Here is a 13,868-nt window from a genome sequence, read left to right as displayed (position 1 = left end):
GTGGCATCCCCAGCTGAGCTCTAGGATCTCTGCCCTGGGACCCCGTGTGAGGGCATGAGAGGTCCTAGATGGAAGGAAGCGGGGCTGGGGGGTGGCTACCGCTCTGCTTCCCACCCCCACTTCTGCTTTTTTTTCTCATTCTATTGATCTTTAATTTCTTTTCACTTTCTGTCATCGCAGCCCACTCGGGCTCCCTGGGGAGCAGCTGGTAGCAGCCTCCTGGGGGAACGGGGGCTGGGGTCTCCTCCGCATGAGTGCAGCACTGTGGGCCCAACTCCCCCTGAGCCCCTCTTCCTGCCTGCATGGTGCCTCCAGCCCCACTCCCTGACCCCGAGGTGTTTCTCTACTCAGCATTGCTCGAGCCGGGAAGATTTTTATTTTGCAGGGTTTTTAAAAAGGGTTCAGATAGAGTTTTATTTTCAAGTAATACTACTTTTCTTTTTTTTTCTTTCAGCTCTTTTTATTGTGATTGTTTATTATTTCCTCTCTGTAAACAGAAACCACATCAGGCAAAGCCTTAGCTACTAATTTGCATTTATGCAGATGTGATGAGGTTCAGGCACATAACTCCTCAGCCTGCACAAGCACGACCCCAGTACTAGAGGTCCCAAAGCCCTGGTACCCCCTGACCATCCCTGGTCCCCAGAGATCCCTGGGGCACAACTACTGCCCCCCAGAACACAGAGCCAGCCCTTGCTTCTGGTCACCATGGAGACCTGGGAGGAGGATTTTGAACCATCTCAGAGAAAACTTGGCAATTCTCTAAGCTTTGTGTAGCCATAGGCTTGGGCTGCAGAGCTGTCTGTGTCACCATGCACTCCATCCCAGGCTGTGGCAGTGGTGGCCATAGGGCGGGTGGCATGGGATGACAGAAATCACTGCATCCCTTTCTTCTAAACCACATTCCTAATTTGTCCCCATAGCAGACAATCCCACTGTCGACCTTCAACCTGAGGAATGGGTTTGCAGAAACAAGGGTTGCTGTTTGCTGCTGCCAGGTTGGATTTCGGAGGGCATGAAACTTCTGGCTGTGTCTCAGCAGCAAGCAGCCAGATGGACAGAAGAATGGATGGGTGGGTGGACAGGTGGATGGACACGGTGGTGCTTGCCTGCAGGTCTCTGTGTGGGGCTCCCCTCAAGCTGAGGACGGGTGGGAGCAGAGGCTCGGTTGGAGGGGAATGCTAATCGGAGTGTGTACTGGCAGCAGGCAGAATGCTGCACAATAAATAGCCATTTTAATTACCACACAATATTTACAAGATTGCTTCCTCATTTAGGAAATTAAAACAAATGCTCCATCAAAATGATCAACATTGTACAGAGAAGCAGAGGGCTGATAGAGAAATACATCGGCTGTTAATGAAAGAGTAATTGGCACCTTGGTTCTGGCGTGGCTTCCTCCTCCTCTGTACAACCACGGCATGAAGGACGGCACAGGACAGCCCTGGGCGGATGGCAATGGAGAGGGGCACAGGCAGCAGTGCCCATACTGGGCTCCCCGCCCCACTAGGGCTATTCAAAAAGAGGATGTGGGAAGGCTGGGTAGGGGATGCTGAGCTGCAAGGCCTTCTTTCACTCTGGTGGGGTTCTGCTGGCTGCTTTTGTCTGTCTGTCCTGCAGTTATCCCAGGAATTAATGGCTGAAAGGACCCAGCTCTGGCTGCTTTGCTGTCTGTCTCCTGATGTTATTCCCAGGTCCTGGGATCACGTGAGGATTTAGGGACTCAGGCTTGAGGGGAAAAAAAGCTTTTTCAGCTACCCTGGACATGTATAATATGTCTCAGAATGTAGCCACAGACAGGCAGAGGGGATGGAATAGATGATATTGGGTTTCTGAGTATTTGAGATGGATAAAGTCATGTTGGGACTAAAGGAAGTGGGATAGTGCTAAGGTCCCCATGGGGGCTGTGGTGGTCCCCACACTGCTGAGCATCCCACCAGCCCACCCCAACCCCAGGGACCATCCTAGGTTGGTATGGGCCCTCTAGGCACTGCTGTCCCTTCCCCCTCCCTGTGCTTTTCTTCATCTCCATTCTTCCTTTTTTTTGCAGCGCTTCTGTTGCCATGGGAACAGTGATATCAGTAATCGGGGTGGGGTTTCATGACATTGATGAGCACAGCAAAAGCCTATTTATGTAACGAGCACAGGGCCCCTCTCCTATCTGGGCACACAGAGGGGTGAAGCACCGTCATGGGACCCTGCCCTGCACCCCTCTGTGCCTCCCACCCATCTGGTGCAGAGGCTGACAGTTGCAGAGATGTGCAAGGTGTAGGGATGCGTGGAGTACAGGGATGTGTGGAGCGCAGGGATGTATGAGATGAAGGGATGCACGGGGTGCAGGGATGCGTGTTGACACCAACCAAGGCAGAGGCAGGCAGGCGGGGACCAGCTCTGTGCAGCCCTGCCTGGCCATCATTCCTGCCCACCATGCAGCGCTGCCTTTTGCTTTTCCCACCGGGTGTATTAATCACAGCCTGTGTCAATAGCTTTTACTGTTTGGTCATTAAACCACAGAGAACATCAAACGGGCAGTGCCCTGGCAAAGGCAGAGCTCGTTTGCTGCGTGGCTGGGGAGGCTTGGAGGACAGCTACAGAGATGCATCAGAAATAGGTCAGGCATACGACTTCCAAGGACATCTGAAGAAGCAGCAGGATTTAATTATGTTCAGATACCCGCTGACAGCCCAGCATTCAGAGGAGGAGATTCCACCTCAAATAGATCAGGGGAAATCGTGGCAGGATGGCCCTTCCCCTGCCAGGGAGGGGATCTCCTGGGCTGTGCTTGGGGCCTGGCGTGTGGGAGCACATGGATCTACAGGAGAGGTTGGGAAGATGAAGGGAGAAAGTGTGCAGCTCTGGGCTGTCGCCAGGAGCCGTGGGGCTGGGAGTCATTGTCACATAGTCTGGGTGCAATGAGTGCATGGTTGATGGTAGCCACAGAACACAGGGGGGCAGAAACCAAAGTCAGGAGCTTGGTGTGCTTAGTGCCTGCCCGGAGTGCTGCATGGAGCAAATGGGACTTGAAAGCAGCCAGATAAGCACTGTGCTCCTGTCCAAATCCAGTCAGTCATTTAGTTTGAGAGCAGTAAAAACCCCATGCAAATGTTTTCCATTCAAAAATTCTTTTGATTTCTAAATTAGGAAAGCAGCAGTTCTTTCTGTGTGGGTTTTTTGTTTTGTTTTTTTTTGTTGTTTTTTTGTTTTTGTTGTTGTTTTGGTTTATTTATTTATTATTGCTGAAACATTTCAAATATTTCTGGAAATTCACCAACAGGTAGGTTGTTCTGTTTTCACAAACTTTTTATTGCTTTTCCTCCACAGCTTTTGTTTGATTTTACATCCATGGCCTGGGGGTTGCTATCAGGTCCCCCAATGGAGAGCAAAGCGTTCCTGCCCAGCTCCCACCAACAGTGGGTGTAAATGGTGTTGGTGGCATCTGAGCTGTGGGGTCAGCAGCCCAGTGCTGGTTCTGCATGTTGCTGCATTGGAAGCTCTGTGTGTGCAGCTGTGCCATCACGGCCCCAAGATCAGAGATCACTCTCCAGCACAGGACGGGACAGCAGAACAGGGTGTGCCTGGTCCTGCTCTCCTCTGTGCCCTCACCTTTATGCTGCAGTAATTTCTGGTGGAAAATAGGGGATGGGCCAAGGCCAAGGCCACGACAGGAACGTCTCAGGGTTTCCATCAGGGTTTAAGGCTTTTCCCCAGGCTGGCACCAAACCCTGCAGCATGGCACCGTGATACTGTGGGCTCTGCTGGCTCAGGGTGCCACCGGCACGGCGGCTGTGAGCGATGCTCGCAGTCAATGGCTCGGCTGCAGGGAAAGCCCTCGCGAGGCAAAGCTTAATGAAGAAGTCAGCGTGCGCAGGGATCAGACCTGCCGCCTGTAACCGAGCCTCATTGTTATTTAAATTGGGCTCCTGGCAGGGCTGGGAGAATAACTCACGATCAGACAATTCTTCTGAGCAAGGCGATGAACCATGCACACGGAACCAGGAGGCGGGCTGGGGAGAAGCTCGTGTTGCAGGGCAACGGCAGTGAGCAGCTCCAAAGGCAGCAGTGTGCTGGGCTGCGCGTCTGCCCCGTTCTCCCTGGCACACTGGGAAGCAGGAGCGCTCCCGTGCAACACAGGCTCACTTGTGTGCTCACCCCTCTCCCAAGGCGGTGGAAAATCCCCGCGGTTTGAATCAACGGCAAGGAGCGATGCCTGCTGGCCCTCTTACAGTCAGAGGATATGAAAGCCAGTTATTGATCAAATGGATTTGGAAACAGGCAGCAAAACCCAAAGGATTTTACCACTAACTTTGTTTAAGCAACGGTGCAGGAAGGCGGTTTGATGTGAGCCACTTTTGGGTATATGAAACAGAATTAATTTGTTCTTCCTGAAAACCCAGCAGAGAGGAGTATGAAATATTTAAACCGCCCAACTGTGGTTGTGATGCTCTGAACCACATGGTCCCAGCGGGAATGACACTTCCCATGTGTGGAGGTCTGGAGCACTCCCACTGCAGCTTTGCTGTCCCTGCCCCTTGCCCAAATTGGAGACCCAAAGAAAGACAGAGATTTACAGGCTTTCTTCACTGCGTTTATTTATCTGCAATGTGCCATGAGCGGTGATGGGAGGAATGTTGCACATCCACACCAAGCTGGGAAGCAGCTCACCAAGCAGCCCAGCAGCTCCGTATCCCTCTGCCCCGTATGCTTGTGGGTGCTGTGAGTTCCAGCAGAACAACACAGGCTGGTGGGAGAGCCTGGAAATGGGGCACAAGCTGCTGAGAGTGTGCTGTGGTGGGGGAGAAGCCTTTGAAGCCCCCTCCTCTGAGCAGATCTGGAAGCATCTCAGCAGCCCCAACAGCTTCTCCTGCAGGTCCCAAGGAGGCAGCAATTCCTGCGCCTGCCCTGCCGCAATGAGAGCTGGATGTGAATGTGAGGTGGCTGCTGCTGGGGTCTGGAACTGGAGCAGTGTCTGCGGCTGCACAGCTCTCCCATTGCTGGTGATCCTGCAGGGTTTACTTAATGCCCCTGTCCTGGCACTGGGGCTGCTTGGCTTTGTGCTTCTGCTGAAGATGCTCTCTCCACAGTGGATGTGCAAGCTGGGCTCTCCCCTCTTGAATGTCACTTCTCTCTCTGCTCTTTGTCCTCAAGATGTGAAACATGCAAAAATGGTGAGAGCAGAAAGGGAAACCCCAGAGCATCTGACAGAGCTCTGGGCACTGGGAAGCCCCCCATTCACCCCCTGTGTCACTGGGGCAGGACAGGGATACTTGGCAGGGGCAGCACAAACTCCACAGCACTGCTGCAGGCACATGGCCCTAGGTACCAGGTCAGAACCCACCTGCAGCTCTGTGACTGAGATAATGGGAGGCACTTCCAAAGGCTGATGATGTCCTAAAAAAGAACACTGTGTGGAGGTATCTGCATGGACAATCTGAGGCGAGAGACTTTAAAACTCTGCTTAAGTCCCCCCATAGCTGGGGCCAGCAGGAGCCATCCTCAGGGTCACAGGCAACTGGAGCCCATCCCTGTGTTGGGTTTCCTGGCACGGCGCAGGGCGAGACGGCATCCGCACAGCACACAGGGGCTGCTGAGGCACCTTTATATCTCATTAGAGCTCCACTCTTCCTCCACCTGCTTCCTGTGGGGGATTTAGGTTCCTAAGAAACATGCACTGAGAAAATGAGAAAATCTGCTGTCAGCCTCATTGGATTTACTTAGAGGGAGATGATCTGGGCACAGCTGGCACAGTGTCCCCATGCCATAGGGGTTGGTCAGGACCTTGTCTGCCTCCTGTGTGCAAGATCCTTTGGGGAGCACTGAGCTCCAGCTCAGGGAGGTGTAGGGCTACACTGCTGGCTCTGCTCTGTCTGGAAGTTTCCATAAAACTGCAGGTTTATGGGAATGGGAATGAATTCTGCTGTGTTTGCCTCTGCTCCATGCATTGCACTACTGTGAGAGCGTTGGTTCAGTTCTGTTCGTGTGCTCATCCTCTCCTTGCACCACTGAGGGCTTTACTTGCGTTAATAAATACGATAATTTTCTCATGAAGGAGCTGCGTGGATGCTCAGCCCAACGTGTTCTTGGTGTGTGGGGGATCTGAGAACCCAGCTCCCGTGGAAATCACCATGACTTTGGAAGTCCTATCTTTAATATAACATGAATCTCAGTGTGTTAAATAATGAAAACGGTAAAGTAAGGGAAAACGAGAAAAAAGAAAGCAGCCTCCTGAAAGCAGAAACCATACCTGGCTTTTGTTTTGAGGCTCGGCAGAAGGAGGAAAGCTTGAATGTGAATACTGACATGATTATCAGTGATTGTATGGGGAAATTAAAGACATCTCCGTGGTTCCTGCTGCTGCTGGGTTTCATATACAACTGCTATGAGGGCTGTGTTTGGAAAATGGGTACATGCATTAAAAGAACAACAAAGAAGAAATAGCAAAGCACAGTTAAAAAGAGCAGAATTTAGCTTGGCATGGCTACATGCTAAGTGCAGCATGCACTTAGGATTATACACCAGTTTCCTTTACAAGAGTACACAGGAAAAGCATCAAAATGACCTGTTATTATTTTTCTTATTCCTCCCATTCCTTTGCATGCATAAAAAGCTATTTCTGTTGTGAAGATTTCCATGTGCAAAGCTCCATGAATGGGCCCGGGCCTCAATCAGGGGCCCCGCAGCTGCACCACCTCCAGCCAGCAGCCAGAATGTCTCTGCACCTCCTTGGGACAAAAGCTCTGCGTGGAGAGGGACACCTGCAATTTGTCTCCTCTCCTTAGCATTAAGATCGCAGGGTGCTGGGTGTTAGTAACAAGCTGTCTGCTTATGGAAAGACACTACCAGCAGGACAGGTCAGCTCTGCGTTTATGATTATAATGGAGCTTTTTAAACAGCTGCATAATAGCAGCTCTGGGTCTATTTCTGGTGCCCTCTTGGGCACCAAATTCCATGAAGCTCTGGGGGCATTCTTTGGAGCAAGAGCGTGTGGGCAGGAGGGCTGAGACAAGGCAGGGCAGGGGCAGTCACAGTCATAGTTGTTATGTTTTGGTAAAGCTGACTTCCATTATGATTTAATGCTCCCAAAGCAGGCTCAGTGCATGGGGCTGGCACGAGGAGAGCTGAAGGGGTAACTCTGGTGGGGGGAGGGGGGTGGGGAGCTCTCTGTAGTGCCACAGGCAGGGGGTGAGGAAGTGGTTGGTGTGGGATGGGAGTTGACCTGGAGGCTTCGGTGAGATGTGAAAATGAGGCTATTGTTGGAGTTGTAATAGCACCGTAATTTTTTGAAGTGCTATTGTTTGTACTATAAGTCCTGAAATCATCCTAGGTGCACTCCTGAGCTTTGCATCCCCCCTTCCCGGGCTGCTGTTGGCTCACATTGTGCAGGAAATCAGGGCAGAACAAACGATCTTGGCTTTAGTGCTGTAAAGCTTTTGAGTTTGGGAACAGCAGTATTCCTGCCAGCTCTGCAGCAAGCATTCATCACCCAGCATAGGTGCCTCCTGCGAGTGAGCTGAAGCCAGGATTTCCCTGTGGATTCTTATATACCCTAGTTACTGGCTCTGCTGTTATTGCGTGCCACAGCCCAGTGACTCACGCTCGCCCCGTCCCTGCCCGCAACACGGCACGGGCCGAGGATGCGCCCCTGGGCGCGGGGCCGCGGTCCGGGATGCAGGTGCTGTATGCAAATCAACGCATGGGCGGAGCCCCGTTGGGCCACGCCCACTCGCGCATCGACACCGATGTTATCAGCATGCAAAGCGGGGGCTTGGGGGCGGGGCTTGAGTCGAGAGGGGCGAGCGGGAGGCGGAGTCTGTTGTTAGAGGGCGGGGTTTGTTATGCAGATGAAGGGCGGGGCTGAGGTGATATGTAGATGAGGGGGCGGGGCACCGCCGGGTGTGTGTCGCTGCCTCCCGCCACAGCTGCAGCCAGAGGTGCTGAGCGCCGCCGAGCCCCGCAGCTGAGCCGAGCCGGGTGGAGCCGAGCCCAGCCCAGCCCGGCGCCCGCAGCGCAGCATGGCCGAGCCGCCGGCGGCGCCGGGCCCCGAGGGAGAGGAGGGTCCGGTGCGCTTCGCCCGCAAGGGAGCTCTGCGGCAGAAGAACGTGCACGAGGTGAAGAACCACAAGTTCACGGCGCGCTTCTTCAAGCAGCCCACCTTCTGCAGCCACTGCACCGACTTCATCTGGTGAGCGTCCGCTCCGTACCTTCCCCCACCCCATCCCCCCTCCCGATTCCCGTCAAATCCCCACCCTGATCCGCATCTGCAGCCCGAACCCCCCTCAGCCACATCCGGACCCCGCTTTCCCCCCTCCTGGTCCCCTCACCCTGCCCCCGTCCCCTCTACCTCCCGGTGCCGGTGCTCAGCCTTTCTCTCTCTCTCTCTCTCTCTCTCTCTCCCTCTCTCTCCCCGCAGGGGTTTCGGCAAGCAGGGCTTCCAGTGTCAAGGTGAGTGTCGCGCATCGGGGCCGCGGGGCACAGGGGCAGGGAGAGGGCTGAGAAGCAGCTTCGTCATTTCATACCCCCATCTGGAGCAGACGGTCGGTGCGTTAGGGTCGCTCGTGGGGAGGGTTTTGGCACCCCAAAATGAGCAGAAGGCTGCATAGGCACTCCCTTCCTCCCTGCCTCTCACAACTCCCCCCCCCCATCCCCCTTAAACAAAAAAAAAAAAAGGCAGAGTTTGATGGTTTTTAATACATTTAATGTGTAGAGGTTTGATAATGGCAGGCGGGCGGCTGGCCCAGCAGCGCGTGGCCATGGCTGTGCGGGCTGAGGAACTTCAATGGCTCTGTTTGTGTTGCTGGGGAAAAATGAGGCGTTACAGCAAAATGTAACAGTGCCGTGAGAGCTGCTGGGTTACTACAGGTGGAGTTCTTGGTTCTGATAGTGCTGGGGGTCAGGAGGGGCTGTCTGGGCTGCCCTTGCACACCGAGCTGTGGTAACCCTCCTTTGTCTGGCTCTTGTTGTGAGGCTGCGAGATCCCCAGCAAAGGAGTGGAGGAGGGGATGCAGGTCCCACCTGTGTGGGGTTACAGCCCTGGACTCACAACTCAGCCTTGTAATTGTTGGCACTTGCTCTAGTGAGGATTTGGGTAAAGCTCTGTCTTGGCTTTAGGAGACTGAATGCCAAGATAAGGAATAAAACCGCTGTTTAACTCAGTAGCACAGGAACAGCTCATTTTGGCACACCTTGCTTGTGCCTCGTGCTCCCGGGTGACCTGGGCAACCCACCAAGGCTGCTGTCTGTCTCAGACTCCCAAATGTTGGCACTTGGGGCAGAGGAATGCTGCAACCTGTCCTGCTGCTGCTCCTCAGGACAGGGCTCCCCTCTACCTGAGGTTCCACACACAGGCAATGAAGCAGTGCTATGTGAAGGAGTTCTGTGCATCTTATACTTCTGTGGGTCTTCCTAGTCTTACTTAGCCCTCAATTCTGCCTTTCCTTATGTTGTGTGCAGTGTGCTGGTTGGCATATTTGTACAAACACAGCAGCTCTGAAATCTGCTGAGCCCTAAAGAAGGCTGAGGGGCAGGGGGCTCATCTGAGGAGGGGGGGCAGGGCTTGTTCTTTTCTCCTGTGTAATTCATGGTCCTTTGCTCCGTTCTTCCTGTAGTATTCAATGTCAGATCATTTGAACCTTTTCAAGCATCTTTCAGCTGTTGAGAACTGTTTTTGAAACCTGTCATTGTGCGCTTGCTTTGAGACTTAACTCTTAAGGTTTTTGATATCAAATCTCTTTCTAGTGTAAGGGCAGTAAATGGGACCCATCAGGGCAGCCTCAGAGGTGCTGATGCACAGCTGTTGGCCACCAACTGTCCGTGTTTGGCTGTGGGGCAGAACAGAGCTCCTGTGCCCTCCTGGAGGCTGCAGGGTTGTGATCACACCATAGGATTCCCACTGCAGTGCTGTGCTCGGTGATGCTGCCAAAAGTGTGTGACTGGTCTGTAACGTCCTTCTGTCATAGAAACTGCTTTCCAGGTTATTCTGGTATGACAGACATGAGAACAGCTTTAATTCAACTTTAATAATTGCCCGACTGTTAGCAGGGATGGCTGGAAACATAGCTAAGGCACATGCCTGTCTTGTTTCTAAGCTGTTTCTTATTGCCATGCTTAAGTAGGTTTTCACCTGTGCCCTGATTTCTTTCTAGGGCATTTGCAATAATTAGATTGTTAATTAGCTCATTACTTGTGACTTTTGGCAGGAAGTTTGCAGAAACTGACTCATTGTAGCTTGAAATACTAATGGATACTGCAAATGCCACCTAACTGCTTGCTAATCTCCTTATCCTTGTATGCAATCTCCTTCTTATCCTTGCATATATCTGAAGGGAATACTTCTGGAAGCTATCAAGAATGGAGCTCTAGGTCTCCTTCTCCTGGGAGCCGCTACCTCTGTTAGCATTTCCTTTTCTGTTAAAATTCCTGTTCAGCATCCTTGGGGCACCTTTTTCCTGTTGGCCAGCAGCTCTCAGGCTCTGTAGGTCGGGGTGCTGGGTGTGCTGGAGGTATTAGGAGGGCACCTGTGCTGCCAGCAGGGTCTGCTCAGCTGCAGTTAATGCTGTGCTGCTGGGCTGTGCCTGACCCAGAGCCTGGGAAGCGGTGCTTATGGGGAGGTGAGGAGTCATGTAATGTGATTCTCAGTTACAAGCAAAAATAACCTGCATCTGTTAGACTGCTTTCACGTGTACAAAATAGGAAAGATCTTGGAAAGAAGGATCTTGGTTCCTTAAGAGGAGAAGGGGGGGAAAAAAAGGGCACCATTCAGTAGTGAGTGCTTGGATCTCCTGTAGTGAGTTTTCTGGGTGCACTGTTCGCTTCCTTCCCCTAGAATTGACACAATAAGCAAACATATCCTTCAAATTTAATCTTTCCAGACTTGGTCCCATACGCACATCCTTCTTCCACAGCTTCTTCTCCCAGCCATCCGACACCAATGCTCTCACTTGTTGCTCTCCTGGAACAACACTCACTACAAAGCCTGAGTGGCTGAGGGTGTCAGGCAGGGCTCACCTCCTCCCAGAGTGTTTCTCATGTATTTCTCAGCTGTCACAACCCCCCTTCCTCCCACACCTCGCTGCCCTCCAGACGGAAGTGAAACCCACTGCAGTGAAACCCAGCGTAGCTCAGGGCTGGCTTCATCTCATCGGCGGTGCACTGCTATTGACTGCGTGTAGCAAGGGAGAAACAAAAGCAAAACAAACTCCAATCATTCAGAGTTGCCTCAAACCCAGTAATTTCGTGTCAACATATTATGCACAGTGGAGAAATGTTAGTGTTCAAATAGACTAATTAAAAATGTTACTGCAATTACTTTTGCGACACAAATGGTGCTAATTATATAATGCAGCAGAAATTGGAAACATAATTTTGGAGGGTTTCCGTGTGTCTCTTGATGGTAGTACAATTTTCAGCACATGGCAGTGTGGTCTGTGATGCAGGGAGTGCTCTGTGGCTGCGGGCAATGGGGTGGGTGGGGGGGTGGGAGGGAAGTGGGGCCGGACCACCATGCTGTGTCAGGTGGTCAGTGCTGCTGCAGGGCTGCATCAAACTGAGCTGGCAAGGAAAACAGGAGGTGTGTGTGCCTTCACACTGGGGCTGTGGGACCAGAGCTCCTTCTAAGATGAGCGTTACAGCCTGAATGGAGCTGGTTTCCCTAATCCTGCTCTTTCCTGTGCTGGATACCTCCTTCCTCAGCTGCTTTTTGGAGTTATTTGGGCAGGAAATCTGGGCTGGCAGAGGCCTCTTGCAGAGCCTGTTCCGTGGCTATCAGGTTCAGCAGGGATCACTGATACCTTCAGCCCTGTCAGTGTCTCCTTACAGCGCTGAAGGGTTCATTTTTGTTGCTCAGTGGATGTGGTTTCTCTCCACCCTCCCCCTTTGCAATTAGCATGGTAGATTTTTCTTTATCTCCCAAGGTAACCGTCATCCTACAGTGATCTTAAAAGTTTGATGACAAAGTGGTCAGCTTCCTTCCTGGGGTGTCTCTGCTGACTGGGGCCATGCAGGGGGCTCTGAGCCAGCCCCATGGTTCCATGCTCCGTAGGTTTGCAGCAAGCAGAGCTGTTGGTCCCAAGGCTCCGATGAAGGATTTGAGTCTCTGTGATGGTGCTGCTCAAGCAATTGAGTCTCCCGGGGGAATTCAGTGCCTGGGCAGTCCCTCAGGAGACCCGCAGCAGATGGCATCAGCTCTGCCGTGTGCCTGCTGGCTTGTTTGCACGCAATCCTGTGAATTGTTCCAGCCGCATGGGCTCGTGGGGTGCTGGTGCCTGGAGGTGGTGCTGAGCATGTGGCCGTGCGTGGGTCCCTGTCCTGGGGACACCTCCTGGGGAGCGAGCTGCAGGTTTTTGCTGGGCATCCATCTCTGCAGATGGACCCTTGAGAGGAAATCGCCAGGGCCGCAAAGCAGAACAAGACCATGTATGTTGAATTTTTGGCATAAGGCAGGAAGTACAGCTCCTCTTACATCCCTCCTCTTCAAGTTCAATGTGGGTTCTGTGAGTGCAGGGGTGAAGCTCAAGCTTGAGGAGTCCCACCAGCCCTTTGTCAGGGCTGCTGCCCTCCCAGCCAGCAAGCAGGGCTCTTGCTCCTCTGAAGACATTTGAGTAGACCAAAATATCAAGCTGGATACACTCATCGGTGCTGTCCAGCCCCCCTTTGGATTCATCAGCAAAGAAGTTGCGTGAGCACCATGACTAAGAAATAAACTTCTGACTGTGCCCGTTATTTAGTTCAGGGTAGAATTGCCTGCAACCCATAATTTAGAAGTGCACAATCAGAAGGGAAATGTTGGAGTACTGTCTTCTGCTCTGCCTCAAACGTGCGTGGCAGCAAGGAGGGATGCTTGTGAGGGTAGGGAGGGGATGGGATGGGATTTCATCCAGGAGGAGTGTTTGGGTGTGTTTTATGTGCAGAAAGTAGCTGTGCAGGGGATTAGCCCTGTGCATCGCCATCAGCAGGGCTCTGGACCTGCTGGAGCCCAGCTGTGGGCTGCTCCCATCGCTGCATGGTGCGGGCTGAAGGGCAGCACAGAGCAGAGGGGGTGTGTGGTGCTGCGCAATTAATTCCTCCAGCGTGGTTCCGTGAATCATTATTCTAAAAGTCCATCAATTAGAACCATTTAGAAAAGGTGAGTAATGAGCTCCCTGCGGGAGAGGAGTGGCCGTGGGCTTTCTGGGCAGCGCATTCCTTGTTTTCTTCAAGAGCTGCAATGGAAGGCAGAGTGCTGGGAACAAACAGTGACAAGGGCAACGAATGCACCCACGGCAGCAGGGCTCTGCATACAGCTGTCCTGGTGCGTGCAGCCTTGGGCTCCCATTGCCGTGTTCTGCTGTCACTGTGTTGCCAGTGCCAAAATCCTTCACTGCTGTTTGATGGCCTTCGGCATGCTGCCTGCAGCAGGAGGGAGGTGAGGGCAGGGCAGATCTGTTCCAAGTGGTGCCACAGGAAACAAAATGAGCAGCGCCTTGTTCAGCTCACACTGTGTCATCATCTCATCCACAGAGCCCTGGGAAAGAGAGGTGGGGGCACGGGAAGGAAGGAGGCCCCAGGGCTGCATGCTGCTGAGCAATTCATGGAGGTGATGTGCAGCTGCTTTGGGGGCTCCAGGAACTGTGGCTGCTCTGAGTTAGTGCTGCTGGACTTTCTGGTCTGCAAGCATTTCTCAACCTTGTTCTCCATCGGAAAGTAAAATAAGCTCAATGTGTTCTGGGTTGGCCACCTGAATTCTGTGCAATTAAACCACCAACTCATCAGCAGCTGTCTTTTTCCTTCTGAGGATTACATGGCTGTTTGTTGCTGCAAGAGGAAGCACGAATGGTGTGGATGGGGTCAGTGCAGTGACTCTGCTCTCTCCATTGCTTCCGACAGCTGATCCCGCT

At 52.7% G+C, this 13,868-nt stretch overlaps 1 protein-coding gene across 2 annotated transcripts in view; it reads left to right on the top strand.

The window, feature by feature from the left end:
- The first annotated feature begins 7,906 nt into the window (after positions 1 to 7,906).
- PRKCB (protein kinase C beta) overlaps positions 7,907 to 13,868 on the top strand; it is a 77,764-nt gene continuing 71,802 nt past the window's right edge. Inside the window, exons 1-2 of one of the 2 annotated variants that reach the window (XM_052679747.1) lie at positions 7,907 to 8,179; positions 8,408 to 8,439. In XM_052679747.1, coding sequence (XP_052535707.1) covers positions 8,010 to 8,179; positions 8,408 to 8,439 — 202 coding nt within the window. In that variant the 5' untranslated portion in view covers positions 7,907 to 8,009. The remainder of the gene's footprint in view (positions 8,180 to 8,407; positions 8,440 to 13,868) is intronic. The other variant, XM_052679746.1, reaches the window with a different exon arrangement.

The sequence above is a fragment of the Tympanuchus pallidicinctus genome, unplaced genomic scaffold, assembly GCF_026119805.1.
Source record: "Tympanuchus pallidicinctus isolate F22 unplaced genomic scaffold, pur_lepc_1.0 scaffold18, whole genome shotgun sequence".
Taxonomy (NCBI): Eukaryota; Metazoa; Chordata; class Aves; order Galliformes; family Phasianidae; genus Tympanuchus; species Tympanuchus pallidicinctus.
Note: the sequence above shows the minus strand (reverse complement) of the source record. Positions and strands in the feature narration are given on the sequence as shown.